Source organism: Manihot esculenta, chromosome 2 (genome assembly GCF_001659605.2).
Source record: "Manihot esculenta cultivar AM560-2 chromosome 2, M.esculenta_v8, whole genome shotgun sequence".
Classification (NCBI taxonomy): Eukaryota; Viridiplantae; Streptophyta; class Magnoliopsida; order Malpighiales; family Euphorbiaceae; genus Manihot; species Manihot esculenta.
The window spans coordinates 13,511,397-13,532,793 of NC_035162.2; the positions used below are offsets into that span (position 1 = coordinate 13,511,397).

Below are 21,397 nucleotides of genomic sequence, written 5' to 3' on the forward strand. Positions count from 1 at the left end.
ATGATGGTGCTAAAGGCGCGCCGACCTGATGAAGAAGTCGCTGGTCTGGTCAAGCTCCAACAAGTGAGGTCGTCACGACACCGAACTGGACCAGATATGAAGGCATGATGGAGCTGACACCACGTATGCAAAGGAAGAAACCACAACCTTCAAGAATTAAAGCAGACACCACCACCAGATGATCAACTTTTGAGTGGGAAGGCTCCAGCAGATCAAACTCAACAGGTCGGAAGAAGAAGTCAGTCTCGCATTTTGAGTCGGATGGCCAGACTGTCCTCAAGATAAGTGGAGGTCGGACCCGAGCTCGGAGTTATCTTTGAGTCCAAGCTCAAGAGCAGGACTGAAAGGAACTCAAGAAATCCAGCAATTACAGTATTATAAGTCGAGGTCGGACCCGAGCTCGAAGTTAGATTTGTGTTCGAGGTCGGAGCATGCTTGAGCTCGGACTCGCGATTCAGATCGGAGGGAATGATGTTGTTAATGTTGGCCAGCCTGAAGACATGCAATTTTCAAACTTGAATTTAGCGGAGTACGATGGCCTGACTGAGCAGGTCAGCCAAGTCGACAACGTGGAATTCCTCAAATCCAAGATCAATTTGTTCATGGGTTGGAGTCCGTTTGCTCCCAAGGGCGTATTGTTTCATTGGAATTGACAGAATCGAATCTGTGTGGCTCTGTTTCACCTCAGATTTCCAGGCTTGTGTGGTGACGGCACTCCCTTGCGTTTTCATGGCTTGTCTTTGTCAGGGAATGCCTTCTCTTGATGATCACCAGCTCCTATCGATCCATCAATCGAACTGGGTGGCCACTTCTTTGGGAGTCTGTGGTGTTTGTCTGTTGGGTCAAATGGGGCGTATCTCTCTGCAGGAGGAGGCTTGTTAATTGGTGGCTTGTATTGGGTAAGAGAGTGAGTAGTGAGTAACACCACTGCAAGAAACAACACCAGCAAGTATTTGGGAGGCAGTTTAATGCTCTCGGGAACTAAACAGAGAAAGGAAAAGGAGATGAGGAAGGTGAACGCGTGAATGGGCTAGAGCCTATAACAGCAGGACAAGTGTCCTCTCTATTGGCTTTTTTGTATGCCAATAATACATATACATTTATATCAATGCAAGAAGAATCGCACCTGCTGAAGAAGATATGCTAGTTGATGAAACTTACTTTAAACATAAGGGGAGGTGAGGATCCATGCTTACCTCTTGAAGAACTAGAGGATTGATGATCCAAGCTTGGAGATAGGAGAAAACTCAATCAAACTCTCCAAGTGCTCAACTTTGCTTCCTTTTGCTCAAATCTCTAAAACAAAGCTCAAATCAAGTTAAAACATGCAAGATTTGAGGAAAACATGAGAAATCACACCAAGGAGAGCTTGAACCTACCTTTGACCCAAAAACAGAGTGTTTAACACTCAAGTCTCGGGCAAAGGGGCTTTTGTAGTGGCCAACCGACTCTTCCTTCGGCGGCCTAACGTGCATGCGAAACCATGCAACTTTCGACGGCCGAACTTCACCTTCGGCGGCCGAACCTGGCTTTTGTCCCCTTGGCCTTTTCATTTCAAAACTCAATTTTCTTAACTCAAAACATGCAAACATGATAAAAAACACTTAACAAAACAGCTTAAAAACCTTTCTTATACCCTTAGGGCAAGCTCCGACATCCTCGAATCCCGACTTCCAATGGAAAATCCGCCGGAACGTAGGAATTCCGATACCGGGGTCTAGCCGGGTATTACAGTTGATGAAGATGGTGAGTTTAAGGCAGAAGTGAATTCGAGTAGCTATGGAAAGCGCCCAAGGAGATCTGATCGGCGTAAGCAACAGGTCTCTTATAAGGAAAATTTGAGTGACGATGAAGACTTCATGACCCATTCAAAGAAAACCAAGGCGACGGGATCATCCTGTGCCAATGAAGAGAAGTGCAGAAATGGATTGAAGGACAATTTATTTAAAAAAGATAATCATTCTGGTGTAGCTTATGTGAAAGATCTGAATGAGGAGAACCAAAAGAAAGGTCCAGAGAGTTTTGCAAATGAATTAAAGGACAGCAAGGATGAAAAGAGAAAAGAAAAAGCAGAAGAAAATGGGTATTCGGGCTTAGATCGGCACTGATGGGCCTCCGTTTGTTGCCATCAGAGCTGACATGGATGCTTTTCCCATTCAGGTTCCTATCTCCTCTTCTCGTAGTTCTATGTAGGCATGTGTCTACATATGCATTCATCTCATGCCATGTCATGTGCATGATAATATAACATATAGACACGCATGAAAAAAAAAAAAAAAAGAAAAGAAAAAGAAAAAGAAAAAGAAAAAGACTTTTTTATAAATTAACCGATTCTTTTTACAATTAGTATTCGAAGTCCCAAATAGGTAAGATAGAATTTAAATTTCAAGATTGTCTTTGGTTATTGGTAATTATTTTTACAGATGATTTTATAAATTGATTAAAAGGCATGCTTCGCATGTAAATAGTAAGACTAAGTTTAAAATAAATCTCTATGAGTTTAGATATCCTGATAATAGCTTGCATTTTATAGATCAAAAAGTCCTGAAGAAATTTACACATGCAAAATATTGTTTATTGCATCTCTAAAAATGCATGGGTTAACGTTGTAAGAGTTAATACTTGCATTTGTTCATCTGAAGAATGAAACCAAGTGACATGTGTGACATATTATTTATTGACGGATATTATTAAAAATGAGTACCCTCGTTATATACGCTCGGTACAAGCTCTTATTTTGCAGAAAAATTCAGAAAAATGAACAAGACCTCAGTTAGGCACAAAACCAGCTGAGATGACGAAGCGACAATAAGGCCAATGAGCCTGAATCTTGTGCAAAAACCTCAAAAAGGCACAAAAAATTGCCGGCGGGGCCCCGAGGTCACCCCGGAACGGCCGGCGAGGATCTTAAAGATGCCTCCCGGAGCATGAAGAATGGGATCCCCTAGAACTCCCGGGAAAAATAAGAAGACCGGGATCCCCTAGAACTCCCGGGAAAACAAAACAAAAAACAGCCGGCGGGGCCCCGAGGTCACCCCGGAACGGCCGGCGAGGATCTTAAAGATGCCTCCCGGAGCATGAAGACCGGGATCCCCTAGAACTCCCGGGAAAACAAAGAAGACCGGGATCCCCTAGAACTCCCGGGAAAACAAAACAAAAAACAGCCGGCGGGGCCCCGAGGTCACCCCGGAACGGCCGGCGAGGATCTTAAAGATGCCTCCCGGAGCATGAAGACCGGGATCCCCTAGAACTCCCGGGAAAACAAAACAAAAAAAAAAAAAAAAGCCGGCGGGGCCCCGAGGTCACCCCGGAACGGCCGGCGAGAATCTTAAAGATGCCTCCCGGAGCATGAAGACCGGGATCCCCTAGAACTCCCGGGAAAACAAAACAAAAACGGCCGGCGAGGATCTTAAAGATGCCTCCCGGAGCATGAAGACCGGGATCCCCTAGAAATCCCGGGAAAACAAAGAAGACCGGGATCCCCTAGAACTCTCGGGAAAACAAAACAAAAACGGCCGGTGAGGATCTTAAAGATGCCTCCCGGAGCATGAAGACCGGGATCCCCTAGAACTCCCGGAAAAACAAAGAAGACCGGGATCCCCTAGAACTCCCGGGAAAACAAAATAAAAACTGTCGGTGAGGATCTTAAAAGACCTCCCGGAGCATGAAGACCAGGGTCCCCAAGATCTCCTGGCAAAAGAAGACCTCAATAAGGTCTTGACAAAAGAAGACCTCACTGAGGTCCTGACAAGAGAAGACCTCAATAAGGTCTTGACAAAAGAAGACCTCACTGAGGTCCTAACAAAGGAAGACCTCAATAAGGTCTTGACAAGGAAGACCTCAATAAGGTCTTGACAAAAGAAGACCTCACTGAGGTCCTAGCAAAAGAAGACCTCAATAAGGTCTTGACAAAAGAAGACCTCAATGAGGTCCTAGCAAAGGAAGACCTCAATAAGGTCTTGACAATAGAAGACCTCAATGAGGTCTTGACAAGAGAAGACCTCAATAAGGTCTTGACAAAAGAAGACCTCACCGAGGTCCTAGCAAAGGAAGACCTTAATAAGGTCTTGACAAGAGAAGACCTCAATGAGGTCTTGACAAAGGAAGACCTCAATAAGGTCTTGACAAAAGAAGACCTCACTGAGGTCCTAGCAAAAGAAGACCTCAATAAGGTCTTGACAAAAGAAGACCTCACTGAGGTCCTAGCAAAGGAAGACCTCAATAAGGTCTTGACAAAAGAAGACCTCACTGAGGTCCTAGCAAAGGAAGACCTCAATAAGGTCTTGACAAGGAAGACCTCAATAAGGTCTTGACAAGAGAAGACCTCAATAAGGTCTTGACAAGGAAGACCTCAATAAGGTCTTGACAAAAGAAGACCTCACTGAGGTCCTAGCAAAGGAAGACCTCAATAAGGTCTTGACAAAGAAGACCTCACTGAGGTCCTAGCAAAGGAAGACCTCAATGAGGTCTTGACAAGAGAAGACCTCAATAAGGTCTTGACAAAAAAAGACCTCAATAAGGTCTTGACAAGAGAAGACCTCAATGAGGTCTTGACAAAGGAAGACCTCAATAAGGTCTTGACAAAAGAAGACCTCACTGAGGTCCTAACAAAAGAAGACCTCAATAAGGTCTTGACAAAAGAAGACCTCACTGAGGTCCTAGCAAAGGAAGACCTCAATAAGGTCTTGACAATAGAAGACCTCAATGAGGTCTTGACAAGAGAAGACCTCAATAAGGTCTTGACAAAAGAAGACCTCACCGAGGTCCTAGCAAAGGAAGACCTCAATAAGGTCTTGACAAGAGAAGACCTCAATGAGGTCTTGACAAAGGAAGACCTCAATAAGGTCTTGACAAAAGAAGACCTCACTGAGGTCCTAGCAAAGGAAGACCTCAATAAGGTCTTGACAATAGAAGACCTCAATGAGGTCTTGACAAGAGAAGACCTCAATAAGGTCTTGACAAAAGAAGACCTCACTGAGGTCCTAGCAAAGGAAGACCTCAATGGGGCAGAAGACCTCACTGAGGCAGAAGACCTCACCGAGGCAGAAGATCTCAATGAGGCAGAAGACCTCAAAAGAGGCAGAAGACCTCAAAGAGGCAGAAGACCTCAAAGAGGCAGAAGACCTCAAAGAGGCAGAAGACCTCAAAGAGACAGAAGACCTCAAAGAGGCAGAAGACCTCAAAGAGGCAGAAGACCTCAATGAGGCAGAAGACCTCAATGAGGCAGAAGACCTCAAAAGAGGCAGAAGACCTCAATGAGGCAGAAGACCTCACTGAGGCAGAAGACCTCAATGAGGCAGAAGACCTCAATGAGGCAGAAGACCTCAAAGAGGCAGAAGACCTCAATAAGGCAGAAGACCTCAAAGAGGCAGAAGACCTAAATGAGGCAGAAGACCTCAATGAGGCAGAAGACCTCAATGAGGCAGAAGACCTCAATGAGGCAGAAGACCTCACCGAGGCAGAAGACCTCACCGAGGCAGAAGACCTCAATGAGGCAGAAGACCTCAATGAGGCAGAAGACCTAAATGAGGCAGAAGACCTCACTAAGGCAGAAGACCTCACTGAGGCAGAAAACCTCACTGAGGCAGAAGACCTCAATGAGGCAGAAGACCTCAGTGAGGCAGAAGACCGGCAAAGATCTCAAAGATCTCCCGAAGCAAAAATAGCCAGAATCCCCAAGATCATCCGGTGCTACAAGCAAAAACAACTCATAAAGAACATAGTTCTGATCTCACATAAAAGATTGGGGCACGGGACCATAAATGAAAAAGCTAAACTCCGACCTCCCAAAGGAGCTCAAGTCATCAGATAGAGAGACTTTAATCTCACACAACAGCCAAAAGTACCAAAGCATCATACCGATCTCAAGAAAACGAGCACAGTACTGGTAAACCTGATAAGACAGACCGAATTAAGGCAAGGCGATTCCTAAGCAAATTGCATACCAAAATACAAAGCCAAACAGAGAATCAGGGGCAATCATGAGAGGCAACGACCTCGAGAATTGACCGCTCACACTAAACCAACTCAGCTGACCTAGAAAAAGGTCCAATCAACAAAGAGCCCGCAAAACGCTCGAAAGAAGACAGCCCATAAATACTCAGGGGCAAAAAACATACACAAGAGTCCAACGCTCAGGCAAAAATAATAAAAAGGCAAGAGAGGGATACTTTCGATAGGAGCAGTTCTCAGACCACACGGTCATGAATAGAGTTTAAAGATTTATCCCCTCACCAGTCATGGAATAACTGATGAGGAGATAAAGGGGCAATTGATGATCGCTGGATTTCTTCACCCCGGTATAAAGGCCAGACCCATGAAAACAGTCCATGATCCGAAGGCTTCAATATTCCCCTCGAGAGCCAGGTCCAGCCCGCTCAGTCACAGGGCCGGACTCCGCCTAGACTCCTCAATCAAACCGGCCCAAACCTCTCGGCCCAGTAATCAGGCCCTCACCAGGCTCAACTTCAGCCCTACCATTCAACCCAGCCCGGAAAGGGGAAAATAACCAAGATGCCCCGCTGGTAGGTTCTTTCGCATGCGTATCAGAGGAGAATCATACGTATCAGAGGATAATTAATGGCCGTTACGCATGGAGCAGGCGCCTGACACATCCGTACATACGGAGCTAAGCGACAGAAGACAGCTAGCATTGTGGCAGAGAGACAGATATATATATTACGGTAGAGGCCACACAGAAGGGGGGCTCTCTTCTTCTTCTTTCTCCTTCCTGGACACCATTTTTATTCTTTTTGTAACCCTTGCCTAAATATACTACTCTGAGCCATAAAATCTGACTTGAGCGTCGGAGGGCCTCTGCCGGGGCACCCCCGGTAGGCCCCTGACCATTCTTTCTTATTTTACAGATCCTTTCACCAGGTAGAACATGGAGAGACCCATCAGGGAGCCCAACAAGAAAGAACCCAGAAGAAAACCAGATCTATCATGGACCAGGAAGAGGAAAATATTTATCAAATTACATAAATTTATTTATATTTGCATGTGAAGTTTGATCGTTAAATTTAATGAAAATATTATATAATTATTTTGGTTAATATCAAAAATTAATATTTTAATATAATTTAAAATAAATAATTATAAAAAACTTTAAATTTTAGTAATTTTAATAATTATACCTAAATTATTTTTTATAAATATATGTGAAATTAATTTCTCTATTTATTTTGATTTTTAATTTTAATTGGGTTATTTTATAATTTCAGATGACACAATTTAATAGATTTGAAATTTAAAAAAAATAAATTAAAATCTTTCATTTTAAATAAAAAAATTATTAAGAAAAGGTAAATTAAATTAATTTTTTATAAAATTCTTGGTACTAAATGAAGGATATATAATTTTATTTATAAATAATTTAAAGAATAGATGTAAAGAATAGACAAATGAATTACTTTAGAATTTAAACTTGATATGGTAAACTATTGAGACTGAATGAATTAATATTTTAATAGAAGTCTTTTTTTATTATTATTATTATGAAAAACAATGTCAATGACTTTTATTTGATGTAATATGCATGCACCTCCTCCTAATCAAGGACGTTGTTGCTCCTCTATTTTTCTTTTTCCCTAGAATTTGGTAACTTTCGTGAGTTATAATTTTTTTTTCTTTCAATTAGAGAGTTGAAAATGTCCGAGGCTCAAATTTAATCTATCGAATGAGTAATATGTCTTTAATTATTAGAGTAAATCTGATTAAACCAAATATGATTTTTAAGGATGCAAATATGAGAGAGTTGAAATAATGAATAAAAGTTTTATGCTTATGCTACTCCTTTCACTTTCATATGAAACTGCATTTACGTATGTCTCCACGGACTCGGACTTAGTCTTTTAATGGAGTTTACTTTTTCTCCACCTTGCAACTACTCCTTTAATCAAATATCAAACTATCTGCTTGATACCCACAAATGTGCTTGAAAATTATTCATTAACTCCATTATAAATAAAAAGTTCAGCATATTATTAAAATTTATAAGCTGATATGAATATTTTATAATATAAAATAAATACCCTCTTAGTTTGTCTTATTATATTATCTATGAAAATAAAAAGTTTTTTATCTGTTAAATTAAAAAAGCATTCTTTTAAGGCTTCGATTGTTTAAATAAAATAATTTATATTTAAAAAATATTCTTTCTGAAAAATATTATTATAAAAATATTTTCTACAAAAAGGTATTATTTATAATTTATCTTTTACTATTTAAATTTAATTTAAAAAATATTTTAAAAATATTAATAAATTTATATATATATAAATTAATAAGATTTTTAAAGAGTTGAAAAGTATTTTCCATGAATAATTAGAAATATAGTGTACACGTCATTGACTGAGGAAGGAATTAGGAATTGATAAGGCAAAGAGAAGGAAAAAACAAGGGAAAATAATAGTGACTCGGATAAAGTTGAATATTTAAAAACGATTTGTTTGATTTAATTTCATAATATTTACATGAAAATTAAAATTTTTCATAAAAAAATATAAATGGGATTTACTTTAATATTTTTTGAATCCATCTAAAAATTTCATAAAGTCGAAGCAATCCCAACAAGTTTGGCACACAAGTCTTTCGCATAAAACAAAGAAAAGAAAGGAAACCAGAGGATTGCGTAAAGAGATGAACCGCTTGATGATTCACGGGCTGCTACTGTTATCATTGGCAGCTGCATCGAGAGCAGCAGCGTCACCACCAACAATACCTCCTGTCTATGCCAAACATGGATGCCCACATAGTTGTGGGAACCTCAGCATCCCATATCCATTTGGCACTCGCGAAGGGTGCTTCCTAGATGATACTTTCTTCATAAACTGTACTGTTACCAAGAATAATGATTTTGTGCCATATTTGGGACATGGAAATGTAACCGTCCTGAACATATCACTTGATGGTAAGCTTCGAATCTTCTCCTGGTTGGCCCGCGATTGCTATAACAAAAGTGGGGAAAGAACTTCTAATCGCCCATGGTACAGATTATTCTCATTTACCCTCTCATTTTCCCGAAACAAGTTTATTGCCGTAGGTTGTGACACTTATGCATGGGTTGAAGATTCTGTGGAATATAGCTATGCTACTGGATGTTTGTCACTGTGTAAGACAAATGATTTAATGGTTAACGGGTCTTGCTCTGGTAGAGGCTGCTGCGAAATCTCCATTCCTAAAGGCATAAGGGATTTCAGTGTTACTGTGACGAGCTATAACAACCACACACGAGTAATGAACTTCAACCCTTGCAGCTACGCTTTTGTCGTTGAAGATGGTGTGTATAATTTTTCTACATTAGATCTTGTTAATTTACAAAACAACAGAAAGGGGTTCCCTGTGGTAATTGATTGGGTAATCAGTAATAAGACATGTAAAGAAGCTGGACAGAACATAACAGCTTATGCATGTAAGGAGAATAGTGTATGTCGTGACTCTGAAAATCTACATGGGCATTATTGTGACTGCCGCAGTGGTTTCGAGGGAAATCCTTACCTCCCAAATAGCTGCAAAGGTACATGATACCTTTGCCCCATTACACAAATCTTAATTTTAGCTAACAGTAAGTTGTAATTTATTTTCTTTATTTCCTTTCAGATATTGACGAGTGTGAGGACCCCAGCCTCAACCAATGCATAGATGCCAAACATTGTCGAAATGAAGTTGGAAGCTATGTATGTTTCTGTCCCAAGGGTTACCATGGCGATGGAACTAAAAACGGAACACGTTGTACCGCTCGAGACAAGACAAAAGCTATCATCGGTAAGTCCATAACTAAATCTTATCGTAATTTATAAATTCCATCATAATCAATTATTACCATGTAATTATACATATAATGGTTGCATAAAATAAATTTTCTAATTAGAGGGCAAAGGTGTCTGAAATTTCTACTTGTTAAGAGTAATAATTTTAATTTTCTAGGAGCATGTATTGCCGTTTCCCTTGCATTTGTGATCTTGGCATTTGTATCATGGGGGCTTCAAAGAAGGAAAATCAACAAGCTTAAAGAGAAAAACTTCAGGAACAACGGTGGGCCAGTGTTGCAACAATTACTCTCCAAGATTGAAAGATCTGCAGAGAAAGCTAAAATTTTCACAGAAGATGAGCTAAAAAAGGCAACGTACAATTTTAACGAAAGTGAAATTGTGGGCCAAGGAGGTTTTGGGATAGTTTACAAAGGAACTCTAGATCACAAATCAGTAGCAATCAAGAAGTCTAAAGTTATGGACCATGATCAGATTGAACAATTTGTTAACGAGGTGGTCGTTCTCTGCCAAATCAAGCATCCAAACGTGGTAAAACTCATAGGTTGTTGCTTGGAAACATCAGTTCCCTTGTTAGTCTACGAGTTTATCAACAACAAGACCCTCTATTATCACATACACAATGAAGTTGTTGAGTCCTCCATGCCATGGAAAACTCGTCTGAGGATTGCAGTGGAAACTGCAGATGCACTTGCTCATATGCATTCTGACGCTCCTATACATATCATTCACAGAGATGTTAAATCAGAGAACATACTCTTGGATGATAATTTCCAAGCAAAAGTATCAGATTTTGGGGTTTCGAGATTGGTTCCTTTGGATCAAACTCAGCTACCTACATTGGTTCAAGGAACATTTGGATACATAGATCCTGAATACTTTCATTCAGGATTGTTGAATGAAAAGAGTGATGTGTATAGTTTCGGGGTTGTCCTTTTAGAGCTCTTGATAGGACAGAAGGTGATTTCTTCTGATAGGCCTGAAAAGGACAAAAATCTGGCTGCTTTCTTCATTGATAGAATGAAAGAAGATCGCTTATTTGAGATTCTCCATGAACGAGTGAGAAATGAAGGAAACTCGGAGCAGCTTAAAGGGGTTGCTGAGCTCGCAAGACGCTGCTTAAGAATGAAGGGAGTGAAAAGACCTACAATGAAGGAAGTGAAAATGGAGCTTGAGGAACTAATGATGGGCAACTGCGTTCATGTTGATGTTGCCACTAACGATATTGAAGAGACTGAGCCCCTACTTGGTCTGCTAACCAACTCCAACGGCACTAGTGTATGGATGGGGCCTGATAGTGTTAAGTTTCAAGCAGCCCTGCAGTTAGAGAGTGGACGTTAAGCCGCTGGTAATAAATTTACAGCCAGGATTTCTACATCGAATTCTATCTGTTATAAATCGATTTACAGGAATAGATTTTTTAGATAGTTTTGTTGTCTTTGTTCATTTATGCTGTAATGTGATGAACAATCTTGAATTTCTATTAATATAAATTTATAGAAATATAGAATGAGTCTTACAACCAAATTTTTTCATAACCAAATTATTTTTTAGATAGTTTTGTTGTCTTTGTTCATTTGTGAATTATTATAAATTTAATAAAAGTCTAATTTATTATGAGTGTAAATATATACTCTCTTATTATTTTTATATTTAATATTATTTAATTATTTTTAAAAATTAAATTATTCATATAATTTAAATATAACTCTCTCTTAATTATTAAATAGTTATTAATAATATTATAATATATTTTAATTAATTATTAAAATTTTTTAATAATATAATTTAATTAATTATAATTTATTCTATTTAAATATGTGATATATATATATATATATATATGCATGTATTTGTTATATCAATTATAAATGTATTAAACACTTTATAATTTTTAATTATATGTGTAAATGACAAATTAATAATATAATTATTTTACATATTAATATATATGTATTTTTTAATTAAAATTATATAATTAATAATTATATATAAAAAATAATATAATATTCAATAATATAATTTTCTTAGTATTGTATATAATATATTAGATGTGAATATTGATGATCTGAGATCCAGAAAAATAGGGTTTTATAAAGGTTCTGTAAGTTTGGAGAAAAAACTTAGACTCAGGGAAGAGTACTTTCCCTTTTATATCTTTTCTTTTTGTCTGCTAGTGACGCGTAACAAACTGTCTGTTATTTGGGCCACCTGTCCCTACCACGTTGATACGGGTGTACGATAATATCAGATTTCTGCCCCATGCGTAACGGCCTCTGATTCTTCTGGGATGCGCATGCGGATGGACCCACATGACGGACAGGTGAGTCTCCCTTAGTTCCGGGCTGGACCGGCAGATAAGATAAGGGCTGAGCCCAGAGGGGGTATGTTCGTTGGGCCCAAAAAGTCGGGCCGGCCTGATGGGGCAAATTAGCTGGAGATTGGTCCTAGAGCAGAGTGGGCCGGACCTAACTCACGCGGGAGGCTTAAAGGCTTTCAAATAATAGGCTGGTACCGTGGGTCTGGGCCCAGACATAGGTGGAGAAATCCAGCGGTCACCAATTGCCCCTTTACCTTCTCCCCAGTTATTGCCCAACTGGTGATGGGGTAAATACCGAGAATCATTATGACCGCGCCGTCTAAGTACGATTTGCCTCAGAACATCTTTTCATTTCGCTACTGTTTCAAATTTCAAATTTCAAATTCTCTGGCTTTTTCAAAACTTTTGCTCTACTCAGTTCTTTGATCTCTCCATTCTCCTCTGCTTATCCGCTATACCGCTCTTCAGGTACGCTTTTTCTACCACCATGGAAAGCCCAAAGCTTCCTGAAGTTTTTAACCTTGAATCTTGTATCACTCCCTCTACTATAACTAACTTCTTTTCTCGGAGGTATTTGGATACTCCCCTTTACTATATCCGGATTTCTCTCTGAAACGAGAGGATTGTTCTTTCAAATCCTCCTCCTCCTGGTTTGATAGATCCTCAGATTTTTTAAATGTTTACCACCTTACATTTAAAAAAAAAAAAAATCACTTTGTTTCTTAATTTTTAATCTATTTATTTCTTTAATTGTTAAATTATAAAATAATTTAATTTTTATAATTGACAAATAATATTTATAATTATCAAGTTATTTTATAATTAAACATTTAAAAAAATTATATACACTCACTTTTATATTATGGGGTTAATTTTACATAATTAATTTTAAAAAAAAAAATCACTTTGTTTCTTAATTTTTAATCTATTTATTTCTTTAATTGTTAAATTATAAAATAATTTAATTTTTATAATTGACAAATAATATTTATAATTATCACGTTTTTTTATAATTAAACATTTAAAAAAATTATGTACACTCACTTTTATATTATGGGGGTTAATTTTACATAATTAATTTTAAAATTAAATTAGTCAATAAGCTGAAAAAAAAATATTTGTTTTTAGAGAGTAAAATAACTTTTTTGAAATATAAAGGACAAATTATGCATTTTTTCATAGAATTGAAATCATGGAATTTTATACAAACAAATTCAAAGAAATATATTCTTCAAATCATCTAAAATTTGGAAAATCTCAATATATATGTGCTAAATTGAGAATATCCAAAAGTATATGTTACAAATAAAATTATGCAATTAAAATGAAGTTTAAGAAATAATTTTCCCAAAAGGATTGCGTAAATGGAATAGTTAAAAATTGTTAGGTAAGGTTTACGAGTGTAGTCAAATGAGAAAATTCCTAGATTCACAAAAGCTAAGATGAAAATGCCACCTAAAAGAATCATTTTCCATTTTTCAATTTTCAATTTTATTAGTTTTTTAGATTTTGAAAAGGAATTGATGGTTGGTTTCGCCGCGATATTTTAGAATTTAAATAATAATATTATTTTTAATATTATTAAAATAATAATTTAATAGTAATTTAAAATTATTATAAATAAAATTTAAATTTTTTAATATATATAATAATATATTTTAATTAAAATTTATTTTATATTTAATAAAATTATAATTTTAATAATATTTTTTATTTCTCGTAAAAAATTAATTAAATTATTATTTTATGGTTAATGATAAAATTGAATGTAACAATATTACACCTTTGCTTTTGATTTATAGTTATAATTAAAATATATAAAATAATAATTTATGGTAAATATTTTTAATTTATTTTTATAATAAAAATAAAAAATTAATTTATTTTTTTTATTTTAATAACATCGTTAATTAAAAATTTTAAAGAACATAAAAAAAAATACTTCGACGTTTTAAATTTCTCTAATAAATAGATTTATTTATATAAATAATTTAGATTTTATAATTATAATTAATTATAAATATTAATTAACAATTTTAAACTGAAAAAATTCAATTGGTCCAATCAAAGTGAAGAAAAGTGAAATTTTAAATATTGAATATTTTTAATTTCTCTAGTGCTAATAAATTATTAATAAAATAAAAAAATGCAATGATTTTAACTTTTAAATTTCATATTTATAAATAAATGTTAATAATTTTAAATTAAAAAAATTGGAAAAGTTGTTACGTTTTTCCATTTTCACAACTTCATTGAGAATTTATAGAAAATAAAAGAAAACTTTTCAAATTTTCTCTAGCATTAATTTTTTTTTTTAAATTGAGGATCGGAAAAATAAAACTTAAAATTTTTTAAATTTATTTATATACACTTACCATCAGATTAAACTTGTGAGTATTTTTCTAGCATTAATTTAAATTTATTTATTTAAATAGATGTAAATGCATTAAATCTAAATTTAAAATTTCAAAGTTATAATTAACTCTTGTAAATAAAAATTAAAACTTTAATTACTCTAATCAAATTAAAGGAAAATAGTGAAAAAAAATTTAAAAATTAAAAAAATAAAATGATAAATATGATAATAGATATAAATAAATATATAGATATAGATTTAAAATTAAAAAGAATATGCACTCACAAATTTAATTCGGTAATATGTATTCGAAGAGTTTTATTCTCTTGATTTTCATTTTAAAAAAATTATAGAGAATATAAATATACTTTTTATAATTTTAAGTGTTTATATTTAACGTTGTTGTTATTCACAGAAAGGAAATATATTGCATGCATTACTTAATACTGTAGGTTTATGACTTTAAAAATTATCAAATTAATGAGTAAAACTTTAGATTGATATTAAAAATATTTTCACAAGTTTATTTTTCCTAAATATCCTTTATAATACAAGTTTTTAGTAATTCATTTATTATAAAAATAAAAATAAATTATATTAAAAAGTGATAAAAAATTAAAAAGTCACATATTGATAGTTATTGTAAAGATAATAAATTATATTTAATATTCATATATTAATTATAATATTATTAAAAATAAAATAAAATAAAATATATCACTCAATATAAATATACAAATTTTAGTACGTGTCACTTGGTAGGATTACATAACACTATATGCCAATAGAACTGAGTAACGTACTTCAAATGAAAATAAATAAATAAAACAAGGAAGAAGCTTACCATTGATGCGATTAAATTCATCTGCCACCTCCTACTGATACAAGTAAATTGTCCTTCATGCTATCAATCCCAGCACTTGATGCAGTGAGTCCGTCTCCATTATTGAAAGCATTGGATTCCTCTCTGGTGAGCAAGTACTCTGTTTCCTCTGCATTCACAACCGCCCATGGATGCATGTTCATCATGTGGAGGCCTTCCAGTTCCATTGCTACTTCCTTCATGGAAGGCCTTTCGTCCCCTTTCAAATTCAAACACCTCTTCGCCAGCCGAGCCACTTCCATTACCTGCTCTTCGTTTCCCTCATTCACAATATGCCTCTCAAGAATTTCAAACAATTTGCCCTCTTCCACACGAGTAAGGAAATGCGCAGCTAGACTCCTTTCCTTCTCAGGCCGATCGAAAGAAAGTGCTTTCTTGCCCGTTAGTAGCTCCGCAAGCACTACTCCAAAGCTATACACATCGCTCTTCTCAGTCAGTTGATTTGTACGCAAGTATTCTGGGTCTAGGTATCCCAGTGTTCCTTGCACCATTGTAGATAACTGAGTTTCATCTAGTGGAACTAATCTTGAAGCTCCAAAGTCAGACAATTTTGCGGTGTAATTAGCATCTAACAGCATGTTGGTAGTCTTCACATCCCTATGGATGATCGGTACAGAAGCTGCAGAATGCAGATAAGATAGAGCTCCTGCCGTTTCTGCTGCTATCCTCAGACGTAGCTCCCAAGAGAGAGCTGATGCATTTCTTTGGTTATGCATGCAATCGAAGACTGTACCGTTGGAGATGAATTCATAAACTAGCAGGGGGACTGGAGTCTCTAAACAACAACCCAAAAGCTTGACCACATTCCTATGGTTAATTTGAGACAGCACAACCACCTCATTGATGAATTGCTCGATTTGGTTTTGATCAACGGAGATTGATTTCTTGATGGCAACTTCTCTGTTGTCAGCTAAAATTCCCCTATAAACAGTTCCAAAGCCTCCTTTGCCAACGACGGTGCTCTCGTCAAAATTGTTGGTGGCCTTCTTCAACTCCTCATCTGTAAAGATTTTTGCCATGTCAGGGTTTCCTTGTTGTCCAGATAATTTCTGTCGCAAGATAAAACCCCCATTTTCCCTGAAGAATTTCTCTCTAAGTTTGATGAGCTTTCTCTGCTTTAAAACCAAGTAGAGCCAAGAGGTGGCAACAAACAAGACTATAACTCCTATGCCAACACCTGTAAATAAATCAAGATAATTCATCATTGTGTGTTAATCAAATGAAAACGAGATTCAAATATACAAAATTTACCAATAATTATCTTCATAAGGGGAAATTGAGAAGCTGTGCATCTTTGTCCGTCTTTTCTCCCATCCCCATGGTATCCCTTCGGGCAAGTGCACGTATAATTTCCATCCGTATTAGTGCATTTGTGTGAACAGTTATTTTGACGAGCGCATTCGTCGATGTCTGCAAGTCATCAATCCAGAAAATGATGATGAAATTTCCTTTCAATTATTCAAGAAAAAAAGACATTATGGCAGGAAATACACAGTAGAACATGAAAATACGGCAGGTATGTATATATAAACAAAAAGAATGTAGTGCTATATATATATATATATATAATTGAATTCGACATAGTATTTCGAAATACCTCTACAGCCAATATATGGATTCCCCTCGTACCCATCCTTGCATTTACAACGATATCCAGAATCGTTGTCTAGATTATAACTCGTAGCATCATCCTTGCAGGCAGAGCTTAGTTTGTGATCACCGGCCTTCTCAATTGACCATTCAAGCACCATCGTGAACTTTTTATCTTGTGGGATTTTCTCGAGATATTCACTAGAGAAGTTGAATTTGCCATCTTCTACAACGAAGGCGTAGGTGCAGGGATTGAAATCTTGCACCTTTTCATGGCGGTCGAAACTGTATGCTGTTACATTTGTATAGGATAGTCCATCAGGAATCTCTATCTGGCAACATCCACTACCTGCGCAAGACTTGTTATACACAGACTTGATGGAGTCGCAGATGGACATGCATCCGGCACTGTACTTTAACCCTGCTCGAGACCCTAGAAGGTACGCGTAGCTGTCACATCCCACAACAGTGAACTTGTTCTTCGAGGAAACTGTGAACTTTGACAAACGCAGCCAATTTGTTCTCCAGTCCTCACCGCCGGACGAGAAGCAACGTCGGGATACCTCGCTCCTTATTTGCAGTTCGCCATCCATACTTATGTTTATAACCTTAATATTAGAATCCCGCAAAAAAGCTTCTTTCTGTGGAGGTGTAGAATCGGTGGTCTTGCTGCTCTTGCAAGTGATAAGGAAATCTTTGTTTAGGCTACAATCAAAGTTTAAGCCAAATGGATATGGGATGCTTACATTTCCACAATGGTCTGGGCAATTGGGCTTGGCTAATTGAGCTGTTGCCGGTGCTACTGCTAGAAGCACCCCGACAAGAACAAGGGCCACCAGTAATCTAACCAAGAAAACCATAGCTACAGCTTTCTTGCGTGGGGATTTTACTTTTCTTAATTCACAGACTTCGTTTTTGCGATGAGAATATAGTTCATCAGAGCTGGATCTATAATGATAGGCAGCAGTCAGGGTTTAAAGTCTTGGTCTTCTCTCTTATACGTTTAGGTCTTCGCCTCTTATCAGCAAGTACGCATATATATGAAACTTCATTTCCACACTTGATCATTTTGAAAACGTTTATTATAATACTAGTGATTTAATTTTAACATAATATTTGAATAAATTTCTTTATATATAGCATAGTATAGATTTATTCCATATAGTATAGATTTAATTATTCGATGTAATCATATAAATAATAATATATATTTTTAAACAGTAAAATTCTACTAAAAATTAATTCCAAACGTAATTTTTTTTCATTTGCTTGATAATTATTTTGTATATATAATTATGCAGCATTTTTTTTTAATTTCAATTTATTAAATGGTGTTAAAATACTTTTTTGCAATAAAATATAATGTATAATTACTTTTAAAAAAATAATTAAATAATGGACTAGACATCAACATTTGTTAGAGCTGTAGGGCCGGCTTTGACATGGTGAAGCAGCATATAGTAGATATTTATGTTATTAAATATTTAATAATATATATAAAAATTATTATTTATTGACAAATTCAATTTATACAAAAATTCTTGCGTGGACCGATAAATCGTCTCAAAAAGAACATAATAATAGGTAATACTAAAAACAAATTAAACGTTATTTATCCTAACTTATAAGTGGTTTTAAATCTTAAAAACATTAATAATAAGTTTAATTATTTATAATATTATTTTAAAATTTATAAATTAAAAAAAATTAGAGAAAGTAAACCTTTTGTTTTAATGCTTATATACATGCTAAATTTATAAATTGATTTGACACTAAATTATTATAATCGGTATCAAAATAAACTTGCAAGAAAAAAATTTAATCGTGGAAAGAAGTGAAAATCGGTCGCTATCGAATTCTACGTAACAGAGTTTATATTGAATTCCAATAATTTCAATTTTTAATAATTGAAATTTAATTTTAATTTTTTTTATCAAAAGGAAGATTTTAATGTTGATTTTGTTAAATTTAAAGCAGATTAATTCAAAAGCTAATTTAAGGTGATAAGTGCCTATAACTAGACCACATCACTCCTTTCTACAATCGATATGAATTTCAACACACTTTCCTAACATTTTTTACCGTTTGTAACATATTTATGAAAGACCCACAATTAGATAAAGAGATTCGCGTTAAATTTGAGTTACGTCTAACTCATCTAAAAATTAGAGAGGAGTGTGTATGACTCATGTAAGAGATACTATCTCTTTTCACAATCAATTTAAAATTTAATAAATTTAATTTTTTTGATATTTAAATTAATGAGAAAAAAAAGTTCAAGTTCTCTCAAAACGATTTCAGTTTCATTGAAATTTATATAAGAAAATGATTAAATTAGATACATCTAGAGTATTAAATTTGATTCTTTTGAAAGAAAAAATTAATGAGAAGAAAAAGTCCAAGTTCTCTCAAAACGATTTCAGTTTAATTTAAATTTATATAAGTAAATTATTAAATTAGATACATCTAGAGTATTAAATTTGATTCTTTTGAAAGAAAAAACAAATTATAAGTGTAATTTGGAGTCCATCTTTTACTTTCTTAATCCAAATTATTTTTCAACCTCAATTTCATGTGGGTGGCTGTCTGGTATTAATTATAATAATTCAACTCAAATAAATTTAAATAATTTTTAAATTTATTTTTTACTTGAATTAAAATAATTAATTCAAATTATTTTATAATTTTTTACCAACTATTATATATTTTCATTATTTTTGTTAAGTAATCATGTGGAATTGAGAAAAGATTACAAATTGATTTTGTTAATTATTCTATATTGTTCTATTAATATTTATCTTGAAGATTTAATGCAGTTATGAGTACAATCGGCTTCCTTTAAATTTTTATGAGCTGCTAGTAGCACACTAATTCTTCTAGAAATAACGAGGGAACCGAAAAAAGCTCAGTTTAAGAATTGAGCACTTTCAGCATCTAAATTGTAGAATGGAGAAGTGTTCTCGGTAGCAAACCGCGCCCAAGTCCTATGGAAGGGGGGTCGCGGCTGGTTGTTGCAGAGAGCACACAGGGCGAAGGCGGACCTTCACCCAGGTGTGCCTCCCTGACCTTAAAGACAATGGAGAACTTCGTTTTTATGGGTCAGTCTAGAAAGCAAATTTTCCACAAATAAATATAAATTTATTTATAAAATATGAAAAAAAATGAATTTTGCAACAAAATTGTAAAAGTGATATGGTTATCCTTGATTATGAAACACAGAATTAATTATATTAATTATTAGATGTTTTTGGAATATCACCACTCTTATTTTATATAAGAAGGATTAAAATATATTTTTTTATGAATTTAAGAAGGATTAAAATATATTTTTTTATGAAAATATCCAATTATTTATTTATATTTTAAAAATGTCTTTAATATATAATAGATCCGTCTAAATAAATATTTTTCAAATTAGAATTCCCCAGTTGTATTATACTTATTTAAATACATATTTTTTTAAAAATATAACTCTCAGAAAATTTATATTGATATTATAATAATTAATTTATTGATTACTGATTGGATTTAATTTAACTCATTGAACTAGTATTTTAAGAACAACTTGTGGATGCCTTGTTAAAGCGTGGAGGTTCTGTTTTGTCACTTACCTAAAAGTACATTTAATCTTTTAATTAATTAAGGAAAAAAAAATCCAACGTCATTTTGTTAGAATTTATATAAATGGTCGATAAATATTAATATGTTTTGGTAATAAATAGTTTAGAAGCATATTTATTGAAAAAATTATAATATTTTTCGTAAAAAATATGTGTTAATAAAATAATTTATTTTATATTATTTGATTTTAATTTAAAAATAAAATATATTAATAAATTTATAATATATAGTTATTAATAAAATTTTAAAAATATAGAAAATATTTAAAAAAAAGGTTTTTTATTATTTAATTTTATTAAGTGTCTCAAAAATTATAAAACATATTTAAAAAAATATTTTCTATAAAATAAATGGAACGTTAATGAGATGAAGTTTAAAATTATAAGTGCAATATAATAATTTACTTTAACAAATTAACTTATAAATTTAGTGTTTATAATTAAAATATAAGGGTTAATTTCCTCTAATTTATTTGTTTTCAAATTATAAATTTAAAAAATAATATAAATAAAAAGTTGAGCATATTATTAAAATTTATAACCTGATATAAATATTTGACACTACAAAAAATTTTATGGATTACCAATGAATTTTTCCATTGATAATCTTGTAAAAATCTGTTGGTAAACAAATTATCAATGGATTACGATCCGTTGTTAAAAAATTCGTTTGTAAATTTTTATCAATAATTTTTAAATCCATTAGTATTACTAACGGATTTATTAACAGAATTTCTATTATTATTATTAACGGATTTATCCGTTAGTAAAGTGAGAGAAAAATAATTTATTAATAAATTTAAATTTATTTATAAATCTATTAATAAATTATCGATGAATTAAAATCCGTTAGTAAAT

General features: G+C 34.1%; 3 protein-coding genes across 3 annotated transcripts; 2 read left to right on the forward strand and 1 right to left on the reverse strand.

The window, feature by feature from the left end:
* The first annotated feature begins 854 nt into the window (after positions 1-854).
* LOC122722140 lies at positions 855-2,251 on the forward strand. The gene is made up of 2 exons (XM_043952078.1): positions 855-1,147; positions 1,735-2,251. Exons 1-2 carry the CDS (start codon positions 1,141-1,143, stop codon positions 2,106-2,108), a joined length of 381 nt encoding a protein of 126 aa, XP_043808013.1. The 5' UTR covers positions 855-1,140; the 3' UTR covers positions 2,109-2,251.
* A 6,389-nt stretch (positions 2,252-8,640) lies between these two features.
* On the forward strand, positions 8,641-11,111 carry LOC110608834 (wall-associated receptor kinase 2-like). Its single transcript, XM_021748122.2, has 3 exons — positions 8,641-9,517; positions 9,601-9,765; positions 9,928-11,111. The coding sequence occupies exons 1-3, from the start codon at positions 8,641-8,643 to the stop codon at positions 11,109-11,111; spliced, it is 2,226 nt and encodes a 741-aa protein (XP_021603814.2).
* A 3,990-nt stretch (positions 11,112-15,101) lies between these two features.
* LOC110609734 (putative wall-associated receptor kinase-like 16) lies at positions 15,102-17,824 on the reverse strand. Its single transcript, XM_021749516.2, has 3 exons — positions 16,927-17,824; positions 16,581-16,739; positions 15,102-16,506 (listed from the first exon to the last, which is right to left on the reverse strand). Exons 1-3 carry the CDS (start codon positions 17,777-17,779, stop codon positions 15,308-15,310), a joined length of 2,211 nt encoding a protein of 736 aa, XP_021605208.1. The 5' UTR covers positions 17,780-17,824; the 3' UTR covers positions 15,102-15,307.
* Positions 17,825-21,397: the final 3,573 nt, after the last annotated feature.

Bases quoted from the DNA above. Each gene is read 5' to 3' on its own strand.
- LOC110608834 (XM_021748122.2), top strand. From the start codon at position 8,641: ATGAACCGCTTGATGATTCACGGGCTGCTACTGTTATCATTGGCAGCT. The intron at 9,518-9,600 runs GTACATGATACC...ATTTCCTTTCAG, and splicing joins CCTCCCAAATAGCTGCAAAG to ATATTGACGAGTGTGAGGAC. The intron at 9,766-9,927 runs GTAAGTCCATAA...TTAATTTTCTAG, and splicing joins CAAGACAAAAGCTATCATCG to GAGCATGTATTGCCGTTTCC.
- LOC110609734 (XM_021749516.2), bottom strand. From the start codon at position 17,779: ATGGTTTTCTTGGTTAGATTACTGGTGGCCCTTGTTCTTGTCGGGGTG. The intron at 16,740-16,926 runs GTATTTCGAAAT...GATGACTTGCAG, and splicing joins TCCATATATTGGCTGTAGAG to ACATCGACGAATGCGCTCGT. The intron at 16,507-16,580 runs GTAAATTTTGTA...ATTTATTTACAG, and splicing joins CCTTATGAAGATAATTATTG to GTGTTGGCATAGGAGTTATA.